The sequence below is a fragment of the Calonectris borealis genome, chromosome Z, assembly GCF_964195595.1.
Source record: "Calonectris borealis chromosome Z, bCalBor7.hap1.2, whole genome shotgun sequence".
NCBI lineage: Eukaryota > Metazoa > Chordata > Aves > Procellariiformes > Procellariidae > Calonectris > Calonectris borealis.
Genome location: NC_134352.1, coordinates 3,284,944 through 3,305,346, shown reverse-complemented (window position 1 = coordinate 3,305,346; position 20,403 = coordinate 3,284,944). Strand labels below are relative to the sequence as shown.

At 40.6% G+C, this 20,403-nt stretch overlaps 1 protein-coding gene across 1 annotated transcript in view; it reads left to right on the top strand.

The window, feature by feature from the left end:
- ADGRV1 (adhesion G protein-coupled receptor V1) overlaps window positions 1-20,403 on the top strand; it is a 290,582-nt gene that overhangs the window by 264,290 nt on the left and 5,889 nt on the right. Inside the window, exons 89-90 of the mRNA XM_075138497.1 lie at window positions 15,146-15,337; window positions 17,033-17,210. Of these exons, the coding sequence (XP_074994598.1) occupies window positions 15,146-15,337; window positions 17,033-17,210 (370 nt within the window). The remainder of the gene's footprint in view (window positions 1-15,145; window positions 15,338-17,032; window positions 17,211-20,403) is intronic.

Here is a 20,403-nt window from a genome sequence, read left to right as displayed (position 1 = left end):
TTCATCTGGCCTGTAAGTAGTTATGTCCGCTCTGCAGCAGCATGAGTTACCAGCCTGTCAATCTTCAGAGTAGCTTTCTGAGATGGATATTATCATCTCTGTTTTATAGATGGCTGGAATAAAAGCCATGGGAAGATAAATGGCTTGTGTAGGGCCAGCATACTTGCTCATATAGGAAGCAAATTTAATGGCTCCTGCACTTCAGGTTTGTGCTCAGTTTATTAAACCACATTACTACCAATCTCTTAGTCTGTATTGCTGCAAGTACTTTATTTTTTCAAATGGATCTTATTTTCTAAATGGAAGCCAAATATAGTGCTACTAGTTCATTAAATCCCTGTAACAGCAGAGAGTAGAAGGAGCTGTGGGATGAATGATTTTCAGCGTCATCTAAATAAAGATTCCTCTTCCTGGAAACATCTCTTTTTGGGTTGCTTCAGATTGCCACCCTCCTTTCTATTGGCAAAGAGCATTAGCACAAACTTAGTCACTTTGCCAGCATGGCTTGGTTTAGTTTGTAAGAATGATTTGTAATAGCTAAAATGCCAGGCATGGACTGGAAGAAAATAATGCAGTACTTAACACTAAGTGATGTCTAACTTACTTGCCTGGAAATTTCTCCTTTCACAGTACCAATACAAACTATGCAAAAAAAAAAAAAAAAAAAAAAAAACAGGATCATAGTTATAGCTTTCTGCCACGAATATGATTTCTGTGTGTGACTTGTATAGATTTAGCCATCTAGTGCGATAAGAGATTATTTTGATTTACTTTGTTCACATACAAACCTAAATTTTACTGTATACTGCAGCTTTTCAAAAACGTGTTTGAGTTGGAGTTAAATGGTTCAGTCATTTTTTTAATAAAGAAGAATCAGTCATCATGTCAATACTCAAAGGCTTTGTGTAGAGGATGGAAGGGTCTTGCAGTTTGGGGTTTAGGTGTGTTTTGTAGGATACTTCATCCTGTCCCACTGAGTAATCTCATCACCAGCACTGCTGAGCCAGAGGATCAGAAGTCAATTTCTTTTCTTTACTGCTATCATCTTCCTTGCTATCACTTGCTGACCCCAGGAAGGCAACAGGGCAAAAATAATCTCAGAAAAAAAGCAGCGTGTAAGGTTACTGTGTCTTCTCCTCCTAAATGGTGAAATGAGACTCATATCGTCTCCTACAGGATCCTTTCATTAGCAAACTGGATAAAATTTCGATTTCAACGACCTAACAAGAACATAGAAAAACAGTCCTTTCACTGAAAGTGAAACCTTCCTTTTAGCACATTCCACAAATACTGAAAAAGGTGTAAGGATATTTATTTATTTCCTTTACCAAAAAACGTCAGTGCATCCTTAAAGCGCGGGTGCTAGATTTTTGGGCTGCCATTTCAAATGCATCCGCTATGTGATACGACACAGATAATCCCAAACGGACATAAAGCCCGTCTGCTTTGGAGCCAAGAGTAATATAACAGTGTCAACGGAGACGCAGAGCCAGGGACCGCAGCGATGAGGGGAGAAGCTCCCCGGCTTGGGCTCAGCGCTGCTCACCCTGCTGCGCTGCTGCTGGCCCGGCTCTTGCGTGTCGCCGCTCAGCCGGTGACCCTCTTTCCTTAGAGGCCTTTGGGTTGATCATTCGGTGGGGTCCTGTTTTGTTTTGTGTTAAATTTTGTTTCGTATTAAAACTGCACTTTCACATGTATGATTACGGTTTACTAAATACCAGGCGCTTCGGAAAGTGCTTTCTTGCACAAAGTCTGTTGATGTCCGACAGGCTGGACTATAATTATCACAACAGCCGTGCCACAAATACTGCACCTAGCAACATCTGCAAAACATAATAGCCATGCCTATACCACATATTAATGATTTATCAAGCCTTCAGAAACTATGCATAAATAGAATCTTGGAACAGATTCTGCCAGTTCTCTCAGAATTAATAGTAATTAATGATTACACCTGCTAAGAGTCCATTTGCCGAGCATAAAAATGCCTTGCATGGGTGACATTCTTGTACAGGCCAATGTATTACTGACCATTTTAGGGTTTTTTTGACTAGCAACCTGTCTTCCTTTTGTGCTTATACTGGTTTTTGTTATAGCATTTTCTTTGCATACCAAAGTTGAAGTGGTCTATGTGTGATGCTCATATATGAGATGAAATCATAATCTCTAATTCCTTTTCTGTTGCTTTCAGCAAAGTTTGGAAAGATTGCTACTACCGGTACTTTTTTTCATTTTCCTGCTAGATTCTTTTCAAATTAAGAAATTCAGTTTAGCCTCCATTCATTCCATTTCTGCAGTAAAGGCAATGTATAACTAAAGTATGACACAAAGTAAATGCATTTTGTTGCCTTAATTCATACCAGTAAGTACGATCTTCATTGTATGGTTGTACTTTTTAATGGAGGAAAAAAACCTGTATTATCATCTTTGCCCCAAATTTTACCTCTAGTAATGTAATTTTGCATCTAATTTTACATCTAGTTTTACATCTAGTAATTCATTACATGTGAGGTTTAACCAAAGGCTGTCAGTGCAGGTGCAAGTAGCTGAATGTATATGCTTTGAGTAGCTCTATATCTGAATTCAGAGGTAGGTCCATGTGGACCAGAGTTATCTAAGGTGTAAGGTGGAAGTTCATCTGTATCTTAAAACTTGCCTTACTCGCTGACTGTGTTCAAAGAACAATTGTGCCTGTTCCTAGTTTATCTATACTAAATTACATTTAAAGGTATATAGTTATATAGTTACACATACATAGCTATAGATAGTGATGATTAAACACAAAGTAGTATATATTTCTGTTACCAGAAAATATTATATCTTAGGCAACACGCCTCAACAAAACCCTCACAGGCTGTTTGAAAGACTCCTAAGGAAAAGCACGGAGTGACGGTGAGGCAGAAGGTAGGTATGCGGAGACGAGAAGCTACGGTTTTCCACTGAGAGCACTTAGAGAAACTGGCTTGGCCAGTTTTAGGAGTGTCATTATATTACATTAAACTGAAGTTTTCCGAGCGAGCCTGGGGCAAGAACCACCGTCCCGGTGGTGGTGGAGACTCCGTGCCTGACGTAGGAGCAGAGAGAGCAGAAGCACGCTCAGGTTGTTCCCGTTTCCACTGTCCTCGCTGGAACGGGACGGAGAACATCATCCTACGGACTTCTACATTCATGAAATTATATGAATTATTACAATTATTAATTATGTGAAACGGCACTGCCACAGCAGGCTATGAGACTTCCAGTGCTTGCCTATATAGCTGGGGTTTATAGGCTTTATGTTTGACCTGCTTAACATCAAATTGCTTCAATATCCACCTGCCTGGCAAAGTTTCCCTGTCTCACTTCAGAATTTCCTACTAGTTCCCTCAGAAGATTGCTTTTACCTCTCATCAGGCTTTCTATCAGCCCGTCTTTTCTGCTAACTTCTGCAAGGAGCCAAACACCTGACCGTGCGCAGTCTGGAGGTGGAAGCCTAAGGAGGCCAGCGTTCCCGACCTGGTCTGACCTGTAAGAACCTCCGGGCTGGTGGAGCTCGCCTCCACGTGCTGGTCCTGCTCTGCAGGCAGAGCCAGTGCTGCTGGGATTGCGCGGGCAGGGAGGAGGAAGGCTCGAGGTCTTCCTCCCAGCACTGACTGGAGGAGGGATAATGGCAGAACTGGTAGCTGCTCTGCTGCGACTGGGGACGGGAAAGCGCAAAGGAAGACAAGTCAGAAAGCACTAGAGTTAAAAAAAACAGTGAAGGGCTTCTTCCAGTCATGTGCTCTCTTCTTGACCCGCCATGCAGCTCTGGAGTTGGCAGCTGTCTGTGTTTGCTTTACGTTGGACTTCGCCGTGCAGCCAAGACAGCTCTGTCAAACGCTTTGGGTGGTTTTGCAATGAGAAAACATGATACTGCAGAGCCAGCAGTTATTGCCATACAAGGGTGCTGGAAAAGAATAGCGATCTGTAGCCCTCACACAAAGAGGGAGACCTCAAAAGGACATATATTCCATGCTAAGTAATAGGAAAAACTAAGCTAAAATAAAAACCAAAACAACAGCTGAGCAGCTTGTTGCTTTGAAAAATATGTGAAAGTCCATCCTTCAACAGCTCCTCTCATTTTTTCCTCTTAAGAAATGCTCCACAGATAGCAGGAATGGGTCACAGAGCAGGTCATATGCAAATTCTTCTGTTTAGTGCTGCAAACATATCTTAGGTCACTTCTGGCATTAATTCGTTAGAGAGAATTTCCAAGAGGGAAAGTAACTTCTTGTTTTCCAAGTACAAGGAGAACCAACAGTTTGATGTGTTTCATGACTTACACTACCTGTTGCTGACAATGGGTAGCGTTGCGTTCCTGCAAAGTTCAATAAATATACCAAGGCATGGAAATCAAATGTTCCAATTTCTTAGTTTTGAAATACATATGTATACATATATCCTTTGGTATTACATTGCTATGCATTGACATACAATTTAGGTTTTCATAAGCAGAATCATAGGGAAAAAACTAAATACTACAAGGCCATTACTCTCCCAATGTTGTACTTGTCTCGGAAGTACAGAGTGGTCCCTGTTTAGAGTTAGGCAATGGAATTGCCTCAATGTTCGTTTCATTCCCTTCCTATTTTCTGTAAATTTCCCTTTTTTTTTTTTTTGTTCAAACTTAGTATTGGTATTTCTGTCTGAGTCTGTTTAGAAAGCCCTGATATAAATTTTTGTGCCAACGATTTTTCCATTAAAAAACAAAAAGTTGTAACCCACAAATGCAAATTCTAGAAAGCTTTGGAGCTACCATTGCTAAAAAAAACTCAAAAGTTTCTAATACAAGGCTGACATCATATCCATATTTAATGTGAGTTTGGTTTTAATTTTACTTTGAGTAACACTCCCTATGAAAAGAGATCTCATTAACTCTTGAGGTACTTTTTATTCATCTTTTCTTTCCTTGCACAGACTGGGGGCAAGGATGGAAGGAGGTAAATCAGCTCATTATCTCAAGCTAGGAAGTGAATGATTCCAATGACAGAGCCAAATATATTATACTTCCACCTACTCTTGTTCACCTACTTGTCAGATATGAAAGGACATCTAGTCCTTGTCCTCATTTTTGCCCACGTTTCCCTTTTTTTGAGGAGCATCCCTAACCAAAACAGTGTTAACTTCCTGCTTTATAAATAAGGATTGCCTTCTGCTGTCTCTGAAGCTGCGGAAAGGCAGTAGATACCGACAGTAATTTTCATTAAAATCAAGGGAAGTAGGGAGTGTAAACTGCAGACAGGTTCCTATGAATATCATTTAATAGCAAAGCCTGCTAAACAAGACTTCTGCTTGAGACAATCAGAGCACTCTGGCAAAAATAACTACTTCTCATAGTAACTTACACATCTGTTATTCTGGACATCGAAAGCATAAAAAGTCATTATAAGGTACTTGCCAGGGTACTTTGAAGGGGAGGTGGAAGATGTTGAGACTTTGCTTGGTTCCTTGCAGCTCTCTGTGGCTGTAGCTGTCTAGCTGGCTGCAGCATCCTCAAAGGGTGTTCCCAATAGCCAGAGAACGGGGGAGTACACAAACACCTTATTCCCACCAGTCTTCCCCTAAAACACCCAAGCAGCAGGAATGGAAAATAATTATATCAGCAATCCACAACCCTTGGGTTCCCTCCAAGCCAGAGTTTTTTGAAGGTTTCTTGTGTTTATGGCTTCTGAAGTTGCACCAGTTTTACTCTTTTTATGGCACTGCAGCAAAATGCTGCTAAATAAAAGGTCTATCCAATTTCTCAGTCAGATATCACAGAGTAACGAGAAATAAAGAGATAACAGTAGGCACAAGAGAGATTATGACACTGAAAGAATCAATTAAAGGCAAAAAAATGTTGTTATAGCAGGAACTCCTAGCCTTTACTTAACTCTTCATTTTGAGATTTTCTGTAATAGCCAGTAAAAGTTCAGCAATAAACACAAAGTTAACTTCTCTCCTTTGACTCTTCCTGTCTGTCAATGCTGGCTTTCAGTTCCCTGTTTCTTTTAACTCTGTGTATTTGTCATTAATATACATAGGTAGAAATTACTGCTTTAACAAAAAATAAAAAGAATAATGTGCTGCAGGAATAGCACTTTCTGTGACTTTTTATATGGGCAAGACTGACCTGTATTCAGTGATGCCAGTGTAGTTTCTTCAATTGCTTGCTTCCCTTTTGAGTATTGCTTTCCTATGCTAGCTTTCAGCTTGCTTTCAGATATAATAGAGCATTAACTGCTCTAACACTGTTAGTCGGGGAATCTCTTGACCGAGGGGCAGAGGTGACAAAGGCTTTTTCATCTGCCATTTCTTTTTGTTTGAGAAATGAAAACAGTAGTAGGCTAGATTGTAAGGTGTGAACTGAAATGTAGGGTTATAGATGTTTACCTTGGAAAGCAAGTATGAGAGTAAATGTTTGCAAAATTTGGTAAAGCATATGTGCAAATTCATGACCTCTGATATTTCTAGGTCTTTACAGTCAATGCAGTTGAGAAATATGTGAGGAATAACCTCATAGCTTTTGGTCTTTCTGTTTTTTCTTTTTTAGTGGAAGGTTCATCAGTGGACAAATAGTCTGTTTTTCATTGGTATGTGATCTGGCTGCTTTCCACTACCAGAGTGGTCCTCCACAAATCACAAGAAGAACCTAATGCAAAGAGGACCTCAAGGGATGCTATCCCCGATTTCTATTGCCTGTGCAGGAAAGAAAAATAAAAAAGGCAGAGGGCAAAAAAGCCATGGGCCAAGAAATGGGGCAGAGACAGGGAACAATGGGGTGCTCTTTGTCTGCTCTTGGCTGTTCTCAGCCTCCTGCAACCACGTGTGGTTGGTGTGATTTACCAAATCTCACAGAGCACTCTAACGAGGGACTGCAGCCGGACCTGCAGAGGTGAATTGCAAGCTGCTTCTGCATCCTGACTCTCCCATGTTTGCCCTCCACAGATCACTCCTATCCCACTCTTTCTGGCTTTGGTCTTTGACTCAGTGTTTGTTTCTTCCTCAGCTAAACTGAAATACAAAAATAGGGCTTTCTTGATATTTCCAGGATGACTAGATTGGAAGGAAAGAACGGAATCTTCTTCTAGCCCAATCTGCACATCTGGCAAGTTTGGCTAAGCATCTGTATTTTCAGTGCATCTTCAAGCTGAACACCTGTCTTTTAAAATTTGAATCTGTCCTCTTAAAAAAAAACAACAACAAAATACCCCAAAACCTTTTCCCGCAATTGCAGGGCTGAAATCAGAGGTACAAATGGTCATTGTGTGGGAGTAACTGCAAGTGTGCTGAGAGATATGCAAAATATTTATGATGAATCCTGAGTATCCAAGCAAATCTGCTTTTTACAGGTTTGCCAAAGTTTGTGAACCTTTCAGGTAAGCCTGAGCCAAGTTTAGAATAAATCTGAGCTGAATGCAATTTGCCAGAAAGGAATTTATGGCTTTGGCTTTGGGTAGAAACTGCAAGATTCAGCATGGTCTTGGCATAGCTGGCTCTGCATAAAGAGAAACTTGGCAGTTTAGACTAAGTTTCAGGTGTTACATTGCTATTAGGAAAATGTATTCATAATGCTGAAAGCACAGTATTTTTATCATTATTACGGAATATACCCATAACCTGTTTATCTGTGGAATTACAACTTTACAAAAAAAGAAAGCGCTCAGAATAACTGTATCTTAGTGCAAACCTGTAAATACATTCTTAATCTAATGATAGATACAGGAATGATTACTTTTCTTCATTCCATTTTTTATGGTGGCTTCTGTGCGTGTATGTGTATGTGTATGTGTATGTGTATGTGTATGTGTATGTGTATGTGGTGGCAGTTGGTTGATTCAACAAGTGGTGTTATGATGTTGCCTACCAAGGTGGTATGAGTTTTGCAGTCCTCAATTATGTTTATTGTTGTCTTTTGATTTTGATGTGAATTTTTAAAACTTCAGTGTAACTGACACAAATCTTTTCCTACAGAGCAAAATGGAGAGTAAATACCTCAGGAAGCAAAGTGCTGATAAGCAGTAAATGTTCCCAATAGAAACTGTGATAAGAGAAATTATATGATTGATAAGAATGATAGCAGCTTCATCAAAACTGGTGCATAACGGCAAATAAACAGTCAAACCCTTGATGATACACAGGAGGTCCAAAGTCGACTTACTAGGTGTGATCACCAGCTGGCAGGGTTGCACTGGTCAGGACATGGCTTTTACAACAGTCACTTTGAATGCCAAGAAAAAGAGTTAGATTTAAACAGAAGGTTCTGATTTACATCTCAAAGGTTAATATTTCTGGAGAGCTATGAGTGGGAGATGTTAAGCGATGGCTTAGCATATAGTATCATGTGACTAAGATGATGCTGCTGTCATGATGACACCAATAAAAGATTTTCAAGCTGTTCTCAAAGAAAAATATGGTTGAAGAAGATACAGAAAAATAAAATGTACATTGAAGTCTGCTTTTTGATATCTAGTCATGCACAAAAATGCTGTGCATGCAATTTATCATAATTATCTCTGAAAACAAGGAAACTTGCAGAAGGAAATAGCGAATTATATGTTTTATGTGTGTCACTTGGTTAGCTAATATGCCTATGAATATTCAGTTCCATGGCTAATTTCCTTCCAAAAATGATTAGGAAAGACAACAATATCAAATACATATCATGTATTGTACAATGGCCCTGATTATAATTTCCTGAATATGATTCCTTTAACATTGTGAGTCACTTTTTGCTACGTAGATACTAGCTTCTTGAACATGGCAAAACATGCAGATTATTTGCATTAAGCAGACCGGTAATTTTCCCAAAAGCAGTAGGCAGTTGTTATGTAAACCAGTGTTAATCCACAGCGGGCTTTGACTGGCCAGTGATGGAAAACTACGTGAGAAGGGAGAAGTCCGCAACATAAGAACTTCCAGTACGTCGGTGAAACCCCCAGGGAGCCCACGAGAAGTCAGCTAAGGCACTGAGGTGCTCAAGCACCAGCCAAGACGTTGCCACCAGGACTGGCAGCAGCACCCGTGGCCATCGACAGCCGCCCAGGAGGGACGGCCTGACCATCGAACTGACAAGCAAAGGACTTCCTAGGACCAGTTGCCCAGAGTAAATTAGCGTAGTCCTGGCAGAGAGTGAGATTAAATCTCACCCTGGTAAGATTAAAAAAGCTGAAGTGAAATTAACCAAAGCATAAAGCAGCATGCGGAAATTCCTCTAGAGTGACTACAGACAGCTAGTCTCAAAAGCTGATCTGAGTAAAGACAACTCTTCTGTTGGCAGAGACGCCTGTTTGTGTGATTTCTTGGGTTTTTTTTACCACCTGGCACCAATAAATGTGCAGCTTCAAAAATAATAGGGATGTTGTAGCCATGGTGATCTAAGGATGAGAATGATCCAGTTCTGGGCACAGAGGTCTTTTTGTGGTCTAACACAAGATACCATCTTTCTTCACAAGCCTTGATTTCACTTAAAATACTCTGTTTTGAAAAAACAACTTTTAGTGATATAGTCACATGATTAGTGATACAGTTACATGATGATCGTTACCAAACAAAATTTTCCAAATTAAAATAGGAACTCAAAGAGTGCCTCTGTAGAGTGCACGGAATTTTTGTTAGTGCTGATACATACCCTGAAACAGGTTGAAGAATTGTTCAAATGACTTTTCTTTACCAAAAGTCCTGCAAAGATACTTTAGTTTTATAAATAGAAATACCATTCCTCTAAAAGAGATGACATTATCTGAATCCAATTCTCCTTGGAAAAACAGTTTTTGCAATTTCAGGGTAGAGTATCTCAGGCATGGATGAAAATACTTGTGTGAGAAGTATGATGTATATTAGGTTTGTTTTTTTTTTTTAAATCTAATGCCTTTGTATTTATTAGAGCAATAAAAGTCCTTTACCTTACAAGACCAATTTAAAATTTTGGGATATGGTGGGCATCTTGTTTTTCTCTCAGTGTGTAAAAAGGAGATGATGAAGAGGTTTGTTGGTGGCCTGCAGCCTTAGGCCTACAGCCATTCTCATTACTTTTAGCAGAGTTATCTCAATTTCCAAATTTAGACATACTGTAGTGTCAGCACAGTGAGTTGGAACGTGCAGAATTAGAGGATAAAGAGACAGAGAGACTACAAACGTGCAATGAAGGCTTTCTATGGATCAGTCCTCCGGGTTTGCATGTGATCTTATGAACTGTAAAATGTATTCTGTCCTTTTATTGACAGCTGTGGAAGTCTGCCCTTAATTTACTGTCCTGCAGCTGTCACCCCACAGAATAAATAAGTCAAGCTGTTGCGTATGAGAATCCCCCTCACAGTCATGGATGCACAAAATCCTCCCACGAAGTATAAAATGTACCAGGAAAAACCTCTCTTCTTCTTCTATAGAGAACTTTCCACAGTCTCTTTGGGCAACTTGTTCCAGTGCTTAATTTACCTCACATTAAAAATGTTTTCCTTATATCCAGTTGGAACGTCCCCTGTTTCACTTTAGGATCAGTATCTCTCATTCTCTTGCCATGCCCCTCTGTGTTCTTGATAACCTCCTCTTGTGTGTTGGAAAGCTCATAGCAGTTAATGGCTATTAATTCCCCTCTGAGCCATCTTCATGCCAAAAAGCCCAGTTCCCTCAGCTTGTCCTCACAGGGCATGTGCTTGAGCCCCTGACCATCTTGGTGGCCCTCCATTGGACTTGCTCAAGTTCTTACCCATCCAGTGCTCTACCCATCTAGATGACAATGTCCTAACTTGGGTACCAGAGTGCTGTGGGAGACCATGCTGAAAACCTTGCAAAACTCAAAGCAGATGTGATCCACCACTCTCCCCTCGCCCACTGGACCAGTCACAGAAGACAATCAAGTATCCGTACCAAATCCGAAAGAAGATTGGTGAAGTATCTGAAGTATAACCTAGGGCAGCATCAAGGCTGTTCCCACCTCACTGGCTGAAAAGGTCCCCGTAGACCCTTTTACATGTGAGCTTTCCTTCAGACAGTTGTAGTTATGGTTTTTCTGGATTTTTTTTTCCCCGACATAACAGTGCAAAAGAGCGGATGTACAGACCAGCTTGCTGAGGTGAAATAACAAAAGCTTAGTTGTCTTCCATCAGCATATATCAGTGAAATAACCAGCAGCCTTTACTGATGGTATCTTACAAAATTTTTCAGGCAGCCACCACCTCTGAGAAGAACTGTAAGTTGTCTGTCTGTGCCCCCACCTTCGGGACAGCCTAATTGTCTGCCCGAAATAGTTCTCACCTTCCTCCACGGGAGATGCATTAGTAACACTTTTTCCTCTTACCTTTTACTGTGATGTTGTATTAATACTACTATCATAATGTAGCCGTGAATGACGTGGGGTTAAATGTTTTGTAAGTAGCCCTGTGGGCCCAGCGCACAGAAGTTATGTCGTATTACAGTTAAATCCTCCAGAGTCCTAGTTCTTCAGCTTCGTTGTTCAGTCTGCTTCCACAGAGCCCAGGTCAAGCTCTCAGGTTAGCAACCAGTTATTTCACTCTGAGATCCAATAGCTTGTTTTGGCCTCCCTGTACGTGCTCGTGGGCTGAGGAGAATGGCTCTGGATTTGTATGCAACAGCAGAGGGTATTGGTACTAGGCTGAGGTTTAGGGGTTTGGGTTTTGGGGGTTGTGTTGGGGGTTTTTAAAGAAATCTTCTTAAGAATACAAAATTAATATTTAACACGTTTTTAATAGAGATGTCATTGCTTGTGTTAATATCCATACCCAGACCTACCTTCTTTCGATCCCTTTGGAGTGTGTAGGTTTCTTCTTTGGTAGACGTGTCAACACAACTTGACTATTCTCTGCATTTCATACTTGGTTCAACTGGCAAGGACAATGTCTGCGTGTCTCTGAAAAAGTAAAGTGGTGCCAACTTGGCCAAAGTCGCTTATATGATAAACACATATATTTGAAACATATTTTACAATGCCAACAGCCTTATTTTCGTAGTACTTTAAGACTATTTTTACAGTATTAAAGGTTGAAGTGAAAAAGAACATAATGAGTGTCAAAAGTGTGATGAAGGACAATTCAATTCTCAAACTAGTGCTTTTGAAAAACCCCACTGAGACTGTGAAAGCTGTGGTTGCACTGACACAACCCGAGCATCTGCATCCTGCCCGTGCTCTTTCAGAGTGAACAGCCTGGGAGCTGCTGGTGCTAAAATCAGCACGGATCAATACGACTTGATCCATGGCATCTTCATGTGTATGATTGTTGGAACTCGGTGCTGTTTGGACAGGACCATTTGCCTTGTTTTGATTGCCCAAAATTCAGTTGCAGTGGTTTCTAACAGAGACACAGGGTAGTGAGAATAACACCACAAACCCCTTTTGGTACTTCAAACAAAACCACAGTGATGGCACGTAGCAACACACCTCTCCAGAGTGTATCTTCTTGAGACTCTGGATTTGAATAGGAATATGGCTCAAAGAAGGTTCCATCCTTTTTCCAGCTAAGCAAGAAATCTTCTACCCAGCAACGCAGTTCCTGTGTAAACGTGCAACCTACTTAGGAGTGTTGGGTTTTGTTAGGTATAAGCTTCTGTTCGTAAGGCATTGCATAATATTTTACAAGAGTAGGAGAAGTAAAACTCACAATTTTTGTTTCTGTTAGCTAACTCAGCCTGTGAATCCTCCTGTCCTTAGACAGTCAAATAACCTCCCCGAGTCCATGTGCTTGTCATGGAAGGACCCAGAGGAGCTGCCTCATCACCCGTCTGCATCAATACGTGGGTGTTCTCTGAATTGCACGTAACTGAAGTTGATGCATCTCGGGGGTGCTGCTCCTGCTGCCCAGGACGAGGGTCTGTGTCTCCGGGTGACAGTGAGGGGCAGAAGTGGTGGCAGCAGGGAGGAGTGGCAGCAAGGATGCTTTGGGTGTCAAAATGCCTTTCTGTGGTTCATAGAATCACAGAATCATAGAATCATTAAGGTTGGAAAAGACCTCTAAGATCATCGAGGCCAACCATCAACCCAACACCCATGCCCACTACACCGTGTCCCTAAGCGCCTCATCTACACGTCTTTTAAATACCTCCAGGGATGGAGACTCCACCACTTCCCTGGGCAGCCCATTCCAAGGCCTGACCACTCTTTAGTAAGGAAATAGAATCATAGAATCAGATTGTTCTGGTAGAACAATAGTTCCTCAGAAATAACACTGTCTGAAACACACAGAGAGTTAAATCAAGACACCAGGCTGAGTTAGGGAGATAACTGTGGCACTTTATTCCATGTTTATTTGTTTGAGAAGAGTGAGTGTCCACACTTGGGGCTGCACAGGAGAATGACATAGCATGCGTCTTGCAAACCAATGCCTTATGTCCCTGCGATTCTGAAAGACAGGGCTGTGCAGCATTTTCAGCTAATAGGTTCTCTTGAAAAGTTCAAAACCACTTGAAACGTGTGTGCAACTTTTGTGGCTAGGTCCTCAGAGACCGAAATGCCAGAGGCTGCTCTGAATTCAGTGTCGTCACTGTTATCTGTTCTTCTTGGGTTTTTTATCCTTTTCATATCCATTAAACAACTTAAATTAAAAGAAATCCATTTGCTGGTCCCATTATGCTTGACCTACATCAGAGTCCTTGGATTTGTTTATAGAATGAAAGGACATTTTGGTTCCTTTTTAGTGTCTCTTAAGTGCAACATGTGTTTGCATCAGTTTTTTGGAATGTATTTACTTATATGTATCACAAAGAAATTTCCTCTTAGTTAACTGCTCTGGGTCCTCATGACAAAAACCAATATTCTGGAAAAGTGGGAAAATGTTTTCTCAAAATAGTTGTTTTTAACACTTTTGTTTGCTGGTTCACTGGTAAAAAAATGTACACACAGATCCGTATGGCTTTATAGCAGCTGTATGGGGGTATTTCCAGTGTTTGACCAGCTGAGATTGAAATCCCATTGAATCCCATTAACTTCTATTATGTGTCACTTTGGACCAGACTGTTTTGTCATATAGTTTTGGCATTACAAATTATGAATCTGTGGGCCATGAAGTGCTGTTGCCTGTTTTATAGGGATGGAAATGAACATATATCTTGGATATTTGCAGTCTCCGTGTATTTTCAAAATTCCTTCCATTAGGAATTCCCAAATGTAATTAGATGAAACTCCTTACTATTTATAATCCCCGTTATTACTTTCTTGCCAATGGGCACCTTTCCAATAAATTGTTCTGTTTAGTACACCTGATTTCAGGGGTCTAGAGGACAATGTGAAATACAGAAAACAATGCAAATGTAATTGTATTGCAGCTATCGGGAAGAATCCAGAAGTCTTTCTGTACTCTTTTGGTTAACCCCTTCTTTAGCAAGTGTTGAACTGATTGATTTATCAGTTGAAATGGATTATTGTCCCTCAGTATTAGTGCAACTTAAGAATTAGAGGAAGTTAGATCTCATATTCAGAAGTCCAATCACTGGATTTCTTTGCAAACAAAAGACATGGTTATAATACTTTTCTTGGCTAAGTCTAAAGGTCAAAATTAGCAAATTTTAAAGGAGAACTGCAGAGACATACAACAGAGCCTTTGTAGTAATCACAAATGGAAGACAGTGCTGAGTTAGTGGATATCATAGAGAATCTAATTCATAGTTACAACGTGGTATCTGTGACGGCAGCAGTACAGTTTGCACGAGATTGAAATTGGGGCAAGAATTCAAAAAGCCAGCAGGTCAGTGAGGAAATAAAGAATTGTGGCCAGGGCCCAGCAGCCAAATCCTATTGTAAAGGCGGCCCTTAACCACATTTTCACTATTATGACAACTGTGAAACTCGAGTTGGTTTTGTTGTTGTTGGGATATTGGCTTTGCTTTGCAACTGTGTGGGTTCAACCAACCACTCATTTTCAATGACTCTTTTGGGTTGGGTTTTTGTGTGTGTGTGTGTGTGTTCAGCTGGAGGCCTCAGGATATGAACTTGCTTTTAACCTCCAGAACTCTGACGGGCAGTGACATCATCTCTTATTTTCCGTAGAAACTGGCTGCAGCCCTTTGGGGCGCGGACTGCCGGTGTAAGGGAAGGCATCTGCTACAGCATATAGGACCTTGCCGTGACTGCGTTCAAACTCCGATCTAAGCTCCCTGCATGTCTCACGCTGATGTTCTGTTTCTCTCTCTGTTTCAGGGTCTTTATGTCTTTGTGGTGTATTTCATCCTGCACAACCAACTTTGCTGTCCGGTGAAAGCAAGTTATACTGTAGACATGAATGGGCATACAACTCCAGGATCGGCTTTTTTCACACATGGCAGTGGCCTGCCGGCTGCAGGCGGGGAGATCAGCAAGTCCACTCAGAACCTCATCAGTGCTATGGAAGAGGTAACGGGGCTCTACAGTCGTTACCTTGGGTATTGAAAATGTACCTGGAGATTTAAGTGGCAGTACTGAAGTGTAATACGCAGGAATGAGATACTAATTATTATAGGTTGGCTTTTAGGAGGGGGGGATTATTATTTATTTAATAATAAAAATTGTTATCTTTAGCCGTGGTGATATTCTTGGAACTTACAATTCCCTGGTAACATCGCATCTAGAGAATTGCCCCTTTTCTACTTGAGTCTTCAGTTTGATAGAGGCTGGTTAAAGTGTTGTCAAAAGTAGGTCATGAGAAATCAAAATATCTACCTAGTTCTTACAGCTTACTATAGGTCTTAGATGAGTTTTAAGTCTCTAATTTTCCAAAGTCATGCTGTGCAAAATTTTTTGAAATTTTAATAGAATAGAATAAAATTAGAATAAAATTAGAATGGAATGGAATGGAATGGAATGGAATAGAATAGAATAGAACAGAATAGAATAGAATAGAATAGAATAGAATAGAATAGAATAGAATAGAATAGAATAGAAATTTTGAGGGAGATGATTTTCAGTCTCTGTGGCTGGAACTGGAATGCTGCTAGTATCGCTTTTCACTACCTGTAGTAAACCAAGGTGACTTGCTGCTATGTACGTGTACATGTTGATAGAGCTAGTTGAAAATTTTCCAGCTAAACGTTTTTTTTTTCTAGAAAAAACACCAATTTAATGGAATTGAAATATTTCAAAGGAACATGTCAGTTCTAGTAATACTTTTTGTGGAAACCAAGCTGCTCACTGGCAGCTGTTTTGCCCATTTCTCTACCTACTTGGCTGTAGGTTTGTCTGGATTTTAAAGTTCCTCAGCTGCCTCCTGGCAGACCACTAAATTTCTTCAACTTCTCAGTGTCTCACTTAAAGTGGTGCCTGACTCCCCGGTTTAGTAGACAGCAGAGCTTCTCAGCTCTACATGGCAAGCTTTTATGTTCCTGAGCTTCTAAACAGTAGCTCAGCAATAAACCAAGAAAATATATTTTGATTGGCCTAAAATATATATTTTTTAGAGTTCAATATTTTGGCTTTTCATCGCATTTAAGGAGGAGACAGATTTTCAAAACCACCTCTTTTCTCATTAACTGAAATTCTGATTTTTCGTGCAGCTCCACCTTTAGCTGAAGTGGCAGGTGAACTATAGCAAAGTTGATATCGAAACTGTAGGGCTGTATACCACCACCAGAACCTTCAAAGACTGGCAAATTACTTTAAAATACTGTATTGGTAAACATGGGAAGCAGCGGGTTGCCGACTGTAGATCATATAATGGAAAGTAATGATGATTAGTGGCTATAGAAGGGAGAAGCAAGCTCCAGCAGAGGAAGAGGCAGTGGCAACAGAGGAGTGAGCTGGAACCTTTCAGTTCTTTAAATTAAAGTTCACCATATCAGGGACCAATGTTCAGAAATATTTTTTCAACTTTTTGAGATAGCTAGGACAGGTATAATAAACACAAGGTTAAATGACTTGTAATCAAGTTACATATATATATATATATATGTATATTTTATTAAAAAAGAAAAGGCTACCTGGTTCACAATAGAAGTGACAGAATAGCTCGTTCCAAAATCTTTTGGTCTTGAGTTCGCCTCTGGTCATAGTTTCCAGTTCCTATACCACGGTTTTGATGATTACTGTATTTCTGTGTCTTTTTAAACTTTGCAGGTGCCTGCAGACTGGGAGAGAGCATCCTTGCAGCCTGCTAGTCAAGCTAGTGCTACCTTTAAGCAGAGTCCACAAAATGGCAATGTTTTCCACCCTTCTGGAGGATTTAGTACCAGCTCGTTGGTGGCTGATGAGGAATCACAGGAGTTTGATGATCTAATATTTGCTTTAAAGACTGGTGAGTGACTCTTCTCCTTGTTCCTCAAAGGTTGTTATGTTGTTCTTCACTTTAATGGTGTCACCATTCCATGAGATCCAATTAACGAGATCCGTTAATATAATCTGATTGCCAGTGAAAATCTGAAGTAAAATTGTTTTGCCTCGGACTGCTATTCCATGAAAAATATTGTACAGGCTATCTAAAATAACAGAGAAGGAGTTTTGAGTCATGATGATAAGCAGACCTACAGAATGCAGCAGCAGATTGGAGGCTCTGACATTTTTTCACAAGTGCTTAAATGGCTAACTTGCTGCCTCTAGATGTGGGCTGACTTATCTTCTTTTCCTTTCTTTTTCAAATTGATATAGAGTATATACAATGCCATCTTTATGGGTTTTTTATATATATCTATGAGAAACAATAACTTCATAAATATTGATTCTCCCAATAAGTGTAAGACAAAATATTTATATAAAATACATTTGGACCTGAAAAATGGTGTACACTGGAAAGATAACCTAGGTGGACTTCTGCCCAAACACAAGAGCCAGCTGTGATGAGCTCAGCATGCTGCTGGAGGACAGAAGCAGGGGAGGCCATTCTAGGTATCCTGCAAAACAAAACATTTGTAATCAGATTCCCCTCAAGAGCCTTAGAGTTCAGTCTTCAAAATTCCAGGCTTTGCACTCAGTTGTGTATTGCTTTTCTGCCTTCTCACCCACTCCACCAATGAAACTTCAGGTTATTCAAGTAATGATATAAAGAGATAGCCAGACATGGCCACAGGCGGAAGAAATGAAGTGAAACCTGATTCAAAGATAGGTCAACAGGGGGACATCTGATAAGATGACCACAAAGGCAAAGGAGCACCACCTGATAAGACCTGGTAGATGCTAACTCAAGCCCACCTCCTCTAGGCACCAGGGGAAATACAAATGGGCTAGCTCGGTAGGAGGTGACCTGAATGATCTTTGGGGATCATCGAGCCTTGCAAGAGACAACAGCGAGGTACTGGTGACATTAACAGGTTAAGTGCTCTGGCACCAATAATTTCAGGGGTTTGTTCCCTTCAGTGACACCAAGGAAAACAGTCAAACTGGTTGGAAGACTGGTAGTGCTGCTAATGAAGGGGTAGTTTTATTCAGTATATTCATAATGCTTTATCTCCTAAGCCAATTTCCATTGCAGAAAGCTCTTCTAATTATGAAGGTAATGGGATGGTTAATAACTGGCCTAGTGCTAAGAAATACAAATTTTTGTGAAGATTGTCACAAAATCTGTATTGTTCCTATTAATTTTCCCAGCCATTTTGTAGACTACCTCTACTTTGTTATGCAGTTAAAGGTTTTGGGCAAGACTTTCGAATCTAGGTGCGTGAGCTTACAGTTGCAAACCTTTTTTTAAATACCTAAGAAGGTAGCTTTTATTTTTTTACTTCTTCCTGAATATTTTGAAGGAAACCAGATAATTCATAGATAGTTAATAAGATAAGAAGGCATTCACATCCAACGCACCACCGCACACAGTGTTTACTGCTTAAGCAGCTCACTTGACATCAGTTGGCCTATTTTCTGCCATAAACTCTACGCACTGTGGAAGACTGAGTCTTAAATCATGACGAACAATCTAGGCAACAGCAGTAGCTAAAACTCATGGTTAATATAATTCATCACAACTTTAGCATTTAATGATTTTTTAATAAATCTTCAAGCTCCATCCTTAGTTAATTTGTTTTTAGTGCTTCTAAAGGAAGCAGGTCTAGAACCAGCTTTTGATTATCTTGCCTAAATTTTATTATTGTCTTTTTTATTAGTATTTTATTATCATTTGTTCTTATGAGCCTTTTGTATTAATGTGATTTGAAGCAGAGACCTCAGGCCACAGTTGGAGAAAAATATTTTCGTTTGCATTACTGGTTCAAGTAGTACCTGATCATTTTACCCCAATGCTTATTTGTGTGCCCAAACTGTGTGCCCAGCAACATTACAGGGGCAAAAAAAGATGATTTCTAAGCCAAACCATTTGTCCCATCTGGTTCCAGCCCCACACACAACATTTGAACAAGCCAAACTGGAGAGGTGGCGTTGAGGTTAGAGTAGCTTTAACCACCAAAGCAAATGTTTATCAGCTATTGCCTTAGATACAAGCCGTAGCTCAACGCATACTTTAAACCAAAAAATGCGAGCTTTTCTGTAACTAAAAATCGTATCTGTTTTACTATTTTCATCCAGACCTGCTCTCCAGACCAGTTCAGTGCATGGCCAAGGAGTCAAGGTGCTCCCGACGGCACGAGGGAAGCAATAAAAAGGGGGGATGAGGTGGTGGAAAGTGGGATGTCTTCTCTATTGGCAGTACAGGGTTATGCTGTTAAAGTATTCACTGAGCTGTGCTCTGACGGGAATTTTGCGATACAGTTAAGCTAGCAGGCACTGGAAGGAGCCTGTCTCCTCTCCCTCCCGGCAGCACATTTCTTCTTCCTCTCTTGCATCGTTGCTCGTACTCACGTGAAACCGCAACAACTCAGGTTAGAGACTTCTCCCCTCCCTCTTCCTCTTTCTCTCCTTCCTCTCCCCCTCTCTCTCCCTCTCCCCTTGCCGCCCCACACCAGTCTGATGCCCTTTGAGCACCAGTCCCAGCTCCAAGGAAGCAGCGGTCATCAGCAACTGGAAGACCAGCACCTCTTCTCTAAATAGGCTGAAATGTATGGGCAGCTGAGACGCCTTTTTGCTGCCTTGCTCTTGTCTGTCATTTGCTGTAAATAGTGCTTCTCAAACCTTTTTTAGACCAGGCTTTATTTCAGTAGGCTGAGAATTCCTCATCTCAAGCAGCCAAGCCCCTGGGAGAGCAGGGAAAAGGTGCTTTACACCACATTAGCTGTTTTTATCACTCCTGAACTGGGAGGTGTGGCTTTTGGGTATAGAGGAAGAATAGAAATGCTTGCTCTGCTATTGCTAGAGCTTTACCTCTGATAACCAGAAACAGAAACCTCCATTATCTGTGGTTCCCTAAAACTGTCAATCTATAACCAAACTCAGCCTTAGCTGTGCTGAAATATTAGCTCCCACGCTGAAGGTTGGCTGAGGATCAGCACTGATTAGCAGAGGAATATGCAAAAATGTCTTTATGCCTCTTTGCACTTCATCCGTCCTTTCTGCTTATGTAGTTTGGAGCTGTCTGAAGGTTATTTTAATTTATGCTCGCTGTCTGTAGC